Genomic DNA, 13,937 nt, shown 5'->3' on the forward strand with positions numbered 1-13,937 from the left:
AGGAGAGAGAGGGAGAGGGGGGAAGAGGGGAGAGGGGGAAAAGAAGGGAAGAGGGGGAGAAAGGAAAGGGGGGAGAGACAGGAGGACAGAAGAAGAGGGGGAGAGACAGGAGGAAAGGAGGAGGGAGAGCAAGAGAGAAGGGGGAAAAGAGGGGGAGAGAAGGGGGGAAAAAAGGGAGAAAAGAGGGGGAGAGATGACTTGCCCAAAATCACCTAGTGGTTACAAAGATTCCTAAATGGTATCCTTGTATTAAGTCTTTCCCCTCTCTAATCCATATGCCACATAGTTGACAAAATTATATTCCTACAGCACAGATCCAACCATGTAACTAACTTAACTCCCTGGGCCAAGGATCTCCAATTTCCCCATCATCTGTAAGATAAAATACAAACCCCTTTACTTGGTATTTTAAGTCCTTTAGTCTGGTACTAGTCTACCAGCCTTCCCATACTTACTTCATCTTCTTATTCTTTGTTGTTAATTTACTGTTCTCAGAATTCAACATTCTCTCTCTCCTGCCCACAATCCCCTTGGCCTAGAAAGCCCTTCCCTCTGTCTCTCGGAGCCTAGCTTCTTTCCAAGTCTAGCTTCAATGTTGCTGCTGACCCTTTGTTTCAGAGGAAGTCTAATGACATCCCAAGAGTGACTGATGTGTTGGATTTAAGTGAGGCAGAGTCACACAAAGCCATAAGCCTCAGGGATGACCTTGTTATCTGGGCTCTCAAGGACTCCACAGCGCCTGCTTCAGTCACCTTCAAGGCCAATGGAATGAACTGTGGTCAACTGTCCTTTCCACTAAGCATCCTTCACATCCTCGGGGCAGACATCCTCCCAACTCAGCAAAGGCTTCGAGGCCCGTCAGTTACCCTCAACCTGGTTGAGCCAGCATACAGATGGTCTTACTGGAGTGTGGCTGCTGCACATGTTATAGCTTCTTGAAGCCCCCGGTGAGAGTTGTCCCCCACCCCCACGTGGAGGCCTTTCCTGACCATTTTAGAGATTAATGCTCTCTCCCTCCTCAAGCCACCTTGTACTTATCTGTGTAGATATTTCACCACGACCTTCCCCTTTCAATGGAGTGTTAACAATTTGAAGAAAAGGACTGGTTTTCATTTTATTTCTGTACCCCTGAGTGCCTAGCAAAGTGTCTTACAGAAAGTGAGTGATTAATAAATTCTGAATGAATGAATGCTGGAAGAAGGGGTCATAGAAAGATCTAAAACTGGACTGATAACTCATATATACTACCAGTTCTCTTCCTCCTTTGAAACCTCAGAAGGGAGTCCGAACAATAACCAAGTGACTAGATGGATGAGGAAGGGAAAAATTTGCCTCAGATTATGACTTGCCCATGTCACCAAAGCAGAGCAGCACCGCCTTCTCCTTTCAAATCTGACCTCAGCTGCTTCCTAGCTGTGTGACTCTTGGCAAGTCACTTAACTGCTCTTCTGCCTCGGAACCAATACACAGTACTGATTCTAAAACAGAAGGTAAAGGTTTAAAAACAAAACAAAAAAAAAACAAAAAACCTTCTCTCAGATCTTCCAAAAGATGGATATATCTACACCAACCAAAAGGTTTTACTCCGATTTCTCTATGTGCCCTGAGCATCACTGCTCTGTATTCCTCCCCCATCCTCCCACCCCTCATTCATTCCCTTCCCTCAGAGAAAGGAGGCAGGGTGAAGATGGAGCCCAGCTCAGCTGCCCTGGCACCACGGGGTCCTGGCTCCAGGAAGCTGCCTTTGCAGGTCAGCTCCCTCGCCCACCTATTCTGACAACAGGGAGGGCCCGAGGGACTCACCTGTTTCACATTTCACAGGGACTGACCCTCCTTGAGCAAACAGAAGCTCTGCCAACCTTAGCACCACCCACAGCTACACTCACCCCCCCCAACTCTCTGCTATGTAAAATAAATTGCCGTTCTCCAACAAACATTAATCACCCCACCTTCCTCTTTTTCTGCCATGCTCCCTGCTGCCACAGCTGCACCCAGCTAGGTCCTCAGCCCTCCAGGGGGGCACTTGAGGCTGGAGGCTCCTCACCCACACTGGAAGGGAAAGAGGTGGAGAAAGGGAATGCCCTCCAGGAAAGCAGGCTACCTGCCCCCCCCCCCAATCCCTCCCTGCCCCCATGCTCTGTACCTAGCTCCCTGGGGATTGGGCCAGGTGAAGAGCTCATTGAAGAGTCAAGTAGGAAAGGAGACACAATCCTGGCCCTGCTTCTGTACCCCACAGTTCTTTGGTTGCTGAGCCCGCCCTCTCAATCTCTTCAATGCTGTGATTTTAGTTCCACAGGGATTTTTTTTTTATCCTACCAAAGGCAACGATGGAACAACATTCCTGTGTTCCCAAATCAGGCCTTTGCTCAGTCCCACAAAATCAAAGCCTTTTAAAAGGGATAAGCAAATGAGTCTATGACAATCTCAGAGGCACTCCATTGCCACCCCAAGTTACTTTCTTTTCTCTTTTCTAGTCTCTCCCACTTTTTTGGTAGGATGAGTGCAAGACTTGTAAATCAGGAAGATCAGAATTCAAATCCAGCCTCTTACTTCCTCAGTTTCCTATCTGGGAAAAAAAAGTATCTCAACTATTGTTTCTTTATCTAGAAAAAAATTGGGGGGGGGGGGCTGGATGGCTCTTAATCTATGGGTCAGATTGGATACTCTGCCACTAACTAGTTGTATGACCTTGGCCATGTCACTTGACTTTTTCAAGCCCCAATTTTTTTTCATGTGGAAAAGGAGGAATTTTTAAAAAAAGAAAATTAAAGGGGGAGGCTGGCCTACACTATAACTTGAGGTTCACATACCTTTTTTTTTCAGGCATTAGTGAATTTGGACTGGAAAAAAAATTATACCTTTACTTTCACTAATCTCTTAAATTTAACATTTTCTTTCATTATGATTTTTTTAAATTATTTTGAAAAAGATGTAGATCCATATGAATTCACCAAACTACCTAATGATCCATGAAACATGGATGGACACACACAGGTTAAAAACCCCTTGCTAAATTTAGAAGGCACTTATTTAAGTGCCTACTTTGTGCTAGGTAGGCATTCTAAGCAATGAGAAAACAGAGTCCAAATAAAATAAAAATGGCCCTGCCCCAATGGAATTCATTCTCCAAGGTCTTTTCCAGTTCTAACAATCTATTGATCTAAAAGGCCAGTCACTCCAATTATTCAACAACATTTATTAAACATATGCCATCTTGTTTTGTGCTATTTTCTTTTTATTTCCTAGTTTTAAAAAAATTAACTACCTTGTCTTTGGTGGTTTATGGGAAGTATTAAAAAGAATTCTAGTGACCCTAGGTGCCCCAGAGGTCGGGTTGGACCTGGCAGCAGTAAAAATCAATGGGTCAAGCCTTGTCCTTCTCTAGAAGAAGTAAGAGGAGAAGAATGTTCATAGATAAAAGGGTTAAGGATTTAGCTAATAAGGATTGTCTTCTTCCTGTTCTGGGGTTGTTTTGTTTTTTTGTAAATGGAACAAATAAACTGGAACCAAGGAGCTCCAAGCTCCCCCAAACAGATCTACTGCAGGCATCACTCCCTGGCTCTCCAAACTAAGTCTGGGCCCTGAAAGGTCACTGTCTAGTTCAGGAACTCCACTTAGGTTAGGCAGAGAGATACAGAAATGAATTCCAAGCTTAGTATTTAGCCAGTTCCTCTCTTCCCCTAGCCCCACAATCCATGTACTTCTCCATGGTTACTCATTAAGCACCTCCATTTTATGAGCCAGCATTCTCAGTTTGAAAATAGGGGGCTAAGGACTCATTCATCTAACTCCTTGCCCCTTTTTCTTAGCCTCAGAGACTATTTCGGTCTCAAATGCAGCTGCCTAGCTTCCCTTGTAATGCTCTGCCCATCTGGCAAACAAAAGATCAACAGGAAGACAACCAACTCAGGCTTTCACCTGGAGAGGAAGGAGGGAAGAAGTGGGGTAAAGGGAGGTGAGTGGGTTGGCCTGGGGTGGGAAGAGACAGAACAGGAAGGGAGAGAATCTGGCTGACCAGAGGGGAAAGAAGTCAAAGAGAATTTCCATCGTTCAGCCTGCTCATCTAGACCCATCCTATAGTCCTGTCCCTTCCAAATACGGTTTCCCTAGGCTCACAGAGCCCTCAGGGGGTTAAAAAAAAAAAAAAAGCCTGGAAGGAAATTTCTGACTCCAAAATCTTGTACCTCTGCTGCTTGCCACCACCACCACCACCAAACATGCAGCACCTACTGGTCTACAACACTCCTTCCTCCACTCTGGGGGGGAAGTACTGAGGTCTAGAGAGACTGAAGAAGCCTTAACTTCCTGGATCTCTTGCTCCAAGCATCAGGACTTCTGGTCTCCCCCAAGAACCATGTGAGGGTCACAAGGAAAGGAGAGGAGTAGAAACCCAGCCGTGTGGGGCCATTCACCATCCACACTGTTAAAGAGATCCTCATCTATGGATTTCTCCAACTAAACCCCCCTCCCCTATATCTTGAACCAGAGAATAAGGAAAGGTTACTGAGTAAAAGGAATAAGCTTGACCTAAACTTTCTAAAACTTCAAAAGGTGGTGTCAGAGCTGGGGGGAGGGAAAGGGGGAGAGAGGAGGAAGAAAGCCCATGTACCCCCAGGGAAGTGTGGACAAATGTATAAAGAGGTCATTGAAGGCTTTCTGAAATAGGACTGCTTTGCTGGACTTAGGGCAGGCAGGTAGCAGAAATAAGCACTGAAGTGGCCAGCGGGATGGGAAGGGAAGAAGACTGTAAGCATATGGTACCATTCCTGGACCCCGAGTCTTCCAAAGCCCTCCCCAACACACATCAAATGGGTAATCCCCAGCTCCAAGCCACGGGCACCCTGTGCCATGACCCTTCTCTGTGCAGTCACAGAGAAAGAGGGTTTTCCCCCTTCACCCTCTCCCTCCAATCAAATTCCCAGGCAAATCACAAAAACCCTTTCTGTAAAATTTAAGGGGAAGGGTCCTACAGTAATGAAAAGGAGGGGGGGAAGAGTTCCAATGGAATAGCTACTGTCTTCTCCCATTTTTCAGGGACTTGGAGGGGTAGGGATGGGAGAAGGGGGGAAAGCATCAAGAGAGGTGAGAGTCAGAGCCTTGGCCTCCAGGAAAAGAAAAGGGAAGGGAAAACTGACCAGGCCTAACTAACCCAAGAGACTCCTTGAGTCTTGGCCCGTGGGAGCTCTCTACAAGGCTCCCTCCCCAGTTTCTCTAACCCCACTCACCTCATCCCCTCCAAAAATGTAAAAAACAAAAATCTCACTCCACAATACTCATTCTCTGGGGTAGAGAGCATCGCATTGGCAATGACCTCTAAGTAACAACTCCCATTTTAGAGAGCGATTTAAGGTTTAGAAAGATTGGTGGTTCACATATTATGGTGTCCGTTTTACAAATGGGGAAGTTTGGTTTGGGAATGGTGAAGTGATTTGTCCAAGGTCACCCAGCTCCACGTTCAATGTTCTGTCCAGAAAACCAGCGGCCTCTGGACAGCTAGACCCTCCCTCCCACCCGCCCCCCTCCCCTAGGCTCCTCCAGCCACTTCCCAGCAGGGCTGGACTTTCAACTCTAAACCTCATCCTAGCCCCCACACAGCCACCCCAAGAGATAAGCCCCCCACCCTACACTGCCAAAAGGGTCCCCCTTTTCAAAAGCACCACACACCGCCTCCCTCTCCACCCCCCTCCGCGGTTTGGAGGCTGGGGATTTAGCGTTCACCCCGCTGAGCTGCCTTTTCTTCGCTAGGGACAGGGAGGCTTCTGCTCAGCGGCCTGTCAGGGGAGAGCGAGGGGGCTGCAGGCCAGGATACAAAGGGGGATTAGGGAAAAGCCTCCCGGCCTGCAAAGTAATCCATCAAACTCTCCCCCCGCCTGCCAGCACCAGCCCCTTCCCACTCAATGCTCCCCTTTCCAGCTGCTCCCAGCCTCCCATTGACCCCCCCACCCCCACCCCCCTGCTCCTGGGCCCTGTCAAGAGCAAAGTGAATCCTTGGGGCTGGGGAAAGAGGAGGAGACAGGACACAAGAGCCACTGGGAAAAGGGCATCGGATTCCCTGCCTCCCTCCCCTCCCCCTCGATGTGTGAAAACCCAACAGGTGGCAGCAGCTTGGAGGAAAGTTGCTTTTGTCGCCCTGTCTGAGAGCCCAAACCCAGCCCCTCAAAGGAAACAAATGCTGGGGAAGGTCTGAGGGGAGGGTGGCAGGGGCCTTCCCGGCCACTTGCTCTCAGTGGGGGCATGAGGAGCCCCATTCCTCTCCCAACTCCAACTCCCTCAATCTCTTGAGCCAAATCTTGGGGACCCTAGGCTGGGCTGCCTCTCCTCAGCCCCTGAAGTTCTCCTCTCCTTGGTCACTGCTCTAAACAGAAGCCAGGAGGTGATACAGTCAAGATAAGGACATAAGTCATACTCCCATACCAGACACCCTCAAAATTCAGACTCCTTTAGGAAGTCAGTTAGAGTCAGGGTCTCCAGAGCCCTAAAACCATACAAAGAACCTCCTGCCTCAGTTTCTTCCTCTGCCCAGGAACAACTGGTAAAAGCTAAAACAAGAAGGGATGGAAAAGACAGTCTTTGCCTTTCTCCTACCCCAAGGACCCTCCAATTCCTCCCCACTCCCCCCCAAAAAGAATTGGAGGCTTCCCCAGCACCAAAAATGACAAAAATGTCCACTCCTCCCTTTCCTCCTCCATTCACTTCCCGTGGCTCTCAGCCTAGGACGATGTGGGGAGTCTCAGGCCAGTCCTAAAGACTGGATGGAGCAGATAGCCTCCAGCCACCAGCTGGCCAAGAAGCCTGAGGTCCTGGACACTGCTCCCTCCCCTCCCATTCGGAGGGAGGCTGTTGGAGAAGTCTCTATGGCCTGGGCACTTTGAAGGGCTTAGCCATGGCGCTATGCTATGGGAGCAAGAGATGGAGGCCTCGGGGAGACAATGAGTTGAGAGAGGGGTTCTCCTTGGTCTTGGCTTACCTCCCCATCACCTGTCTACTACTCTCCGTTCAGGCACCAATATAATGCTAAGGGTCAAAGGGTACTCGGAATTCTTGGGGGGAGGAGGAGAAAGGACATCTGGGGGCAGGAAAAAAAACCCTCCTCCCCCTAAGCTGGGCTCTTTTCCCAGAAGAGGTCAGTAGCCAAGTGCTCTTTCCATTTATGCAAGAGGGAAAACTACCCTGAAGGCCGCAGAGGCAGTTCCCAACTCTCTCTCTCTCTCTGTGTGTCACACAAACACACACACCCTGAAGTTCTCCACTCACCCACCCATGTGAAACCTGAACACCCATAGGGCCAGCCTCTCATCATTCCCCAGGAAGGACATCCTGGTGCCCTTCCACACACCTCCCCCACCTGAAGGGGGAAGATCTAATCCAGGAACCTGCCATGGAGCTGGTCGGATGAGTCAATCTGCAGGTCACGCTGTCCAGAGAGGGAGCACAGGACTGGAACTAAATGAGAGGGCTGTCAAATGAGGGGTTGGGCAGGAGGGATAATAACCTCTTACACACACAGGGCATTTACAGCCTCCAAAGCTATTTCACATCCTTTATCTCACAACGGGGTAGATATTACCCACCTCACTTTACAGATGAGTAAACTAACGTTCAGAGAGGGTGACTCGTCAAGTAAACAGAAGAGTCAGGGTGACCTTTAATAAGGTCCCTTTCAGCTCTAAAATTCTCTGATTCTAAGCCCAGTTCCATTTAGAATCATATGGCATTCAACAGGACTTCAGTTAGAACTCACTCCAAGGGTGGGTGGGGAATCTTTAAAGAGAGACATACTCTAGTTCTTTCCCAACATCTCCCACCAAGCACGACAGGAGGTTGACTAGGGCTTAGGAGAGCTGTCATGAGATTCTATCCCATACCTAGCAGCCCTTTGGGGAGCTATTGAAATCCTCCAAACCTTCGTTTTCTGACTCAAGCTTATCAAAACCCACTTGGAAGAATGTGGAGATATATATTCAAGCCTCCATGTCCTGGGGAGCAGTTAGATGGTGAAGTGGATGGAGTGTCTGGCCCAGAGTCATCGGACTCACCTTCCTTCTCAAGTTCAAATCTGGCCTCTGACACCGACTAGCTTTATTATCCTGGGCAAGTCATTTAACCCTGATTGCCTCAGTTTCCTCATCAATAAAATGAAATGGAGAAGAAATAGCAAACTGTAGGAAGGAAGGAAGGGATAGAGTAAATTTCATGGATTAGCTTTAAGAGGAAAAGAGGAGAATTTGGATACAAGCCCTGGGAGAGGATTATTTCAAAACCACTTCAATATCTTTGCCAAGAAAACCCCAAACAGGGTCGCAAAGAATCAGACACACCTGAACAAAATCGATTACCTTTCTCCTGTTTCCAGAGAGATTATACCAGAAACCTATGCATGGTGGTATGGTGCAAAACCATGTATTAGAGGGGATAGAGTGCTGGACTAAACAATATCATCATTAGTTTAATGGGATGATGTATAGATATTGTGATTTTTAAAGTATTCAAAGTAGTATCTAGATGGCATTAGCAGACTACAAATTACCAATAAGGAATCAGGCAGGAGAGTCAGGGTAAAGGTTAGCATTAAAAAAATCTTGGGGGAGAAAGGGAGGAATAAAAAATGAATAGCCTTTATGCTCCATCTCCAAGAGAATTCAAAAAAGGTGCCCAGAAACACAATAATGGAAAGAAATAGACCAAAGATATGTATAGATGGAGGGTCATCTGCACAGATGGAGGGAAGACCAACAATGATCCAGTGAAATAGTATTAGTAAGAAAACAAGACTAGGAGTCTGGAGACCCAAGTTCTAATTATAGGTCTACTACTAACAAGTCATATGATCCTGGGCAAGCATACTAAAAAGCAGAGATATCACCTTGCTGAAAAAGGTGTGTATAAGTCAAACCTGTGGTTTTTCCAGTAGCAGTGAGAGTTCAACTATAAGGAAATTTTGACACTTTCAAACTATGGTGCTGGAGAAGACTTTTAAAGAGTTCCCTGGTGCAAAGAGATAAAATCAGTCAATATTTAAAGAAATTAAGTCAGACTACTCACTGAAAGGTCAAATACTGAAGCTGAGGCGTCAAACTTTGGCCGAATAATAAAGAGACTCCCTGGAAAAGATCCTGATGTTAGAAAAGATTAAAGCAAAAGAAGAAGGGAACAGTAGAGGTTGAGATGGATAGATAGTGTCAAGGAAACAACAAACATGAACTTGGACAGGTTTGGAAAGATAGAAGACAGAAGGGCCTGGTGTGCTATGATCAATGAGTCACAAAGAGTCAGACAGTACTGAACAAGTCATTCTCTGAACCTCAATGTTGTGTAAATGACCATACCTAAAATATCTAGTTTTAATTCTTACAATGTAATGGTGGTAATCATAGTTAGCATTTATGTAGAGCCTACTACGTGCCAGGCATTGTGCTGAGGGCTATACAAATAGCATCTAATTTGATCCTCACAACATCCTGGAAGGCAGAAACTACTATTATGCCCAATTTTTACAGTTAAAGAAAGTGAAGTAGACAGAGGTTAAGTAACCTGCCCATGGTCACACAGCTAGTGAGTGTCTAAGGACAAATTTGAACTCAGGTTTTCCTGACTCCAGGGCTGATGCTCTAGCCACTGGACCAATAGCTGTCAAATGTATTCACCTGTGAAGTGGAAATAATGATACCTGCCTTTTTTTGACTCACAGGATTATCATAAATCAAGTGAATACTTAGGGGAAGAGGGGAGTAGCTTACTACACAAGGATAAAGGAGTATTATTGTTATTACCACCATTATCTGTTCTCAGTCGTGAGTAGATAAATGATACTCCTTTCCTTTTCCCAGCAAAGGGGGGAGAGACCACTTGACAATGATCATAATCTTTGGTGGTCCTCTCAGGTCATCATCAGATAGGAGATTTCATGAAGGTCAGAGTCACTGAATGTTAGAACTGGAAAAGACGTTATATATAGTCTAATCCCCTCACTTTACACATGAGGAAACCAAGGCGTTTTGGTGTTGTTCAGTTGTGCCCAACTCTTCGTGATACCATTTGGGGAGTGGTATGCCATCCTCTTCAGCTCATTTTACAGATGAGGGAACTGAGGCAAATAGGGTGAAGTGACTTTACCCAGGGTCATACACAGCTAGTAGGTGTCTGAGGTTGGAGTTGAACTCACAAAAATGAGTCTGACTCCAGGGTTGGCAACCCCATCCATTTTACTATCTAGCTGCCCTAAACCAAGGCCCAGAAGTAGAAAAGATTACCCAAAGGCACAAAGCAACTGAACAGAGCTGCTCCTTTCATTCAGAATGCCTTCTACAGTTTAGTGCCAGGATCAGGGTTTAGGAAATTGTCACAACAGGGTGGACATACTTGAAAATGGGGGCATCTTTTAAAAATCTTCATTATGTTCTCTGATGCCTCCCTGCCCTGTTTTATCCAAATGCTCCTCATCCTTTAAATTTAAATCCAAACTCCTCTGGGATATTTCCTGACCACACCAGTCCTGTTCATCTCACCCCTGAATCCTAGAACTTTTAAATGGTGCCACATTATTTGGTCCCTAAAGGCACATTGACTTTTCCTTCAGGTACATTAACCTTGTCTCCTCCAAGTTCCTTGAGAGCAATTACTATATCTTACTGTTCTTTGTATACCTAACACAATGTTTGGCATTCAGGAGGCTAACATATCTTGTACCTGATATCATATCTGACAATTAATCCCTACAGGAATACTTAGGATGGAAGGCAGGGACAGGTCTGGCCTACTGTGATTTCTCAGCTGCTTCTTTGCCCAGTACAAGACCAACTGGCAAAGAGGGGGATTGCCTTCCAAAGCTAGTTGGGAACTCTCCTTTTCAGTAAGGGCGGTGAGTGACTGCTTGGTTTCCAGGGATATTTACCAATTCAAAGTACGCCTGTGATAAGAGAGGAAACAACATGATGTGTGGTAGAAGAAAAGGGAAAGAGATATGGCTAATTTAGTTGCTGTAGGAACTATTCTCATTTATTAGGGCATCTAGCCAGAAAGGAACTGATTTTTGGAAGTGAGGGAGACACTGGAAAAGAGGAAGATGGTCCCCTTGCCTTCTGGCTCAATCCCTCCCTAGCTAGAGCAGTTTGGGATGGGTCCCAATTCAGAAGCACCAAGTCCTCTTAAGTTAGGATCTTCCCTCCCAGAGGGTTAGCAGAGGATATACAGACCAAGACAGAGGGGTAAGGGTTCTGTAACTAACCCCACACAAGTAACATTCCCAGCTCTCTCCACCCTCCACCCAGGGCAAACTTAATACACTGGACAAAGCTCAACACATATATTTCTATTGCTGGGAGCAGTGGTACCAACATTCAGAGAACGGGAGCTGGCACCAACTGGTCCAGTCCCCACCCTCACATCACTGGGATCAGAGCCACTGGTTGTTAGAAGAAAGTAAGACTGAGTTTTAATTCTGGACACGAGAAAGTAGAGTAGCAGAACTGAGGGGATGACTAGGGAAGAGATAGAGCAAAGGAGTTCCTTCCCTCTCATGCATGATTTTATTTATGTGTGCGCACACACACACACACATGTATATATACAGTTATAAAATGTTATTGGAAATAAGGATAGTTTCTCATTTTATCCTTCTCACAATCCTACACGATGGCTTGAGCCTAGTTTAATCAGGACAGAAAAGGAAACTGAGGCACAGAGGTTTGAATCACAGACTTTTAGAACTGGAAGGACCTTTTAATACTATCTAGTCTGACCAATTCATTTTATAGATGAAAATGAATGAATAGAAGGCATAAAGTAACTTGCCCAAGGCCATACAATAGAACAGATTCAATTCAAACCAACATCTTGGGATTCCAAATCAATGCTCCTTCTGCTTTCACCAAAACTAGCCCACTGAGCTCATCCCTTTCATTTTACAGGTGACCAAACAGGCCTAAAGAATAAATTATGTGAGGTTGTGGAGTTTGTGCAGAAAAGAGAATCTTATCTTAAAAAAAAAAAAAGACCATAGTATCAGAGGAACACAGAATTTATCATTAGATAAAATTAAAAACAACAACAGAATTTCTTGCCTGAAAGATGATCAGACCATGAAAAGCCCTCACCTGTATCATCCTCAAAAGTCCTTGAGCATTCAGGTGCATATTAACACTCAGGTGCACCATATTTGAGGTGTTACAAAGACCAGGTTCTGCCCCTTTGGGGCAGAGCCAGAGACTTGGGCCCTTAAGCATCTCTGCTCTCCATCCACTACCTAAGCCCTTGGTGTGGAAAGGGGGTTCAAAGGAGGCAGCTGGGTTGGGCAGTGGATACAGCACTGAGCCTAGTCAGGAAAACTTAAGTTCAAATGTGAGCCTCTGGCACTTACTACCAGGGTAAACCTAGGCAAGTCATTTAACCTGTTTGCCTTTTCTTATTTGTAAAATAGAGATAATGACAGCACCTATCTCCCAGGGTAGGTGTGGGGATCAAATGAGATAATATTTGTAAATGCACTTAGCAAAGTAGTTGGCTCATAGTAGGTACTTAGTAAATGCTTATTGCCTTCCCCCTTGAATGAGATCATGTATGCAAAAGAGATATATAAACTGTTAAACTCCAAAAGAAAGCATTATCAGCATGATTACTTTTATAACACAGACTCTGAACCCAGAAGTGGCAAAGATTTAAACCAGATTTGTGCTAGGCCAAAGATTAAAGCAGGGCTCCTAAGGTCAGTTCCTTGGGCTAGAGTTGGTGGTGCTGTTCAGTTGTTTTTAGCTATGTCCAACTCTTTCTGTGACCCCTTTTGGGGTTTTCTTGTCAAAAATACTGGAGTTATTTGCCATTTCCTTCTCTAGATCATTTTACAGATGAGGAAACTGAGGAAAACAGGGTTAAGTGACTCATTCAGTCCCATAGCTAGGAAGTGTCTGAGGCAGCATTTGAACTCAGAAAAAAAGAATCTTCTCAACTCCAGGAACAGAGCTTGATCCCTCTCACCACCTATATAAAAGCTAGCTATTATTATTAAATGTGGGGGGAGGAGGGAGGTGAGGTAACACCAATCTAACAGGGTTCACCAGGCTTTTGCCGGAAGACCCAATCCTAAAAGAACCTAGAACACCAACTAATTATATGCATATAGCTCCAATTTCTGTGCCAAAGTAGAGACGACCAGGTGAAGGGTGGGAAGAAGATGTGATCCATATAAAAATGGAGTGTGCCAGTCAGGGATCCCCACTCATCCCTCAGCTGCTCAAGTGACCTGGAATGAGACTTCTCTGCTCTGTTCCCCCTCCCACTTCCCTTCCGGGATTTCTCATTTCTTCCTTCTCCTTCCCTCAGTTCTGCTCATTCCTCAGAGAAGAGAGAAGGAAAGAGCTCATTACACATGTATCATGAGTATATAGGAAAACTCAGCCACACATAGTCACATACACTCAAATTGAGGCCCTGTGCTTCCACAGCTGTATTTTTTATCCACAGCTGTATTTTTATCTCCAGACTCATCCTGGTGACTCAAACTTTATTCTCCCAGAACTCTCCTTCAGGAAAGGAAAACCAGACTAGAGTAAGCTGGGAGACATGTATGTGTTTGGGGATGAAGGTAGAGGGGAAGGAAAAGAGGGAAGAGTACAAATTAGCCAGACCAACAATTCCAGGTTGCCAAAACAATAATACATTGCTTCTAACTTCCTCAGGTTTCTCTGTGCCTTCTTTGCCCACCACACATCTTTCTAATCATTAGGGCATTCCCAATTAGGATATCAGTCCCCCCTCCTGAAGCCAATGAGCACACCTTGACCCTTCTCTAAAGTTAGCCAGATCCAAGATAGGCAGAAACTTCTTCTTTGAAATCCCATTCAATGCCACCCCTCATTTTGGGAGAAAAGTGGATTCACAAGCTCTGACCCTCTTCCAGGGGAAAGAGTAAGAAGGAGCCCAGTACCAGGGCTATTCTTAGTCTG

At 45.7% G+C, this 13,937-nt stretch overlaps 1 protein-coding gene across 1 annotated transcript in view; it reads right to left on the reverse strand.

Moving 5' to 3' along the window:
- SLC45A3 (solute carrier family 45 member 3) overlaps positions 1–992 on the reverse strand; it is a 16,581-nt gene extending 15,589 nt beyond the window's left edge. The window contains exon 1 of the mRNA XM_044674935.1: positions 904–992. Within this exon, the coding sequence (XP_044530870.1) occupies positions 904–992 (89 nt within the window). The remainder of the gene's footprint in view (positions 1–903) is intronic.
- Between the last annotated feature and the right edge of the window lie 12,945 nt (positions 993–13,937).

Source organism: Gracilinanus agilis, chromosome 4 (assembly GCF_016433145.1).
Source record: "Gracilinanus agilis isolate LMUSP501 chromosome 4, AgileGrace, whole genome shotgun sequence".
NCBI lineage: Eukaryota > Metazoa > Chordata > Mammalia > Didelphimorphia > Didelphidae > Gracilinanus > Gracilinanus agilis.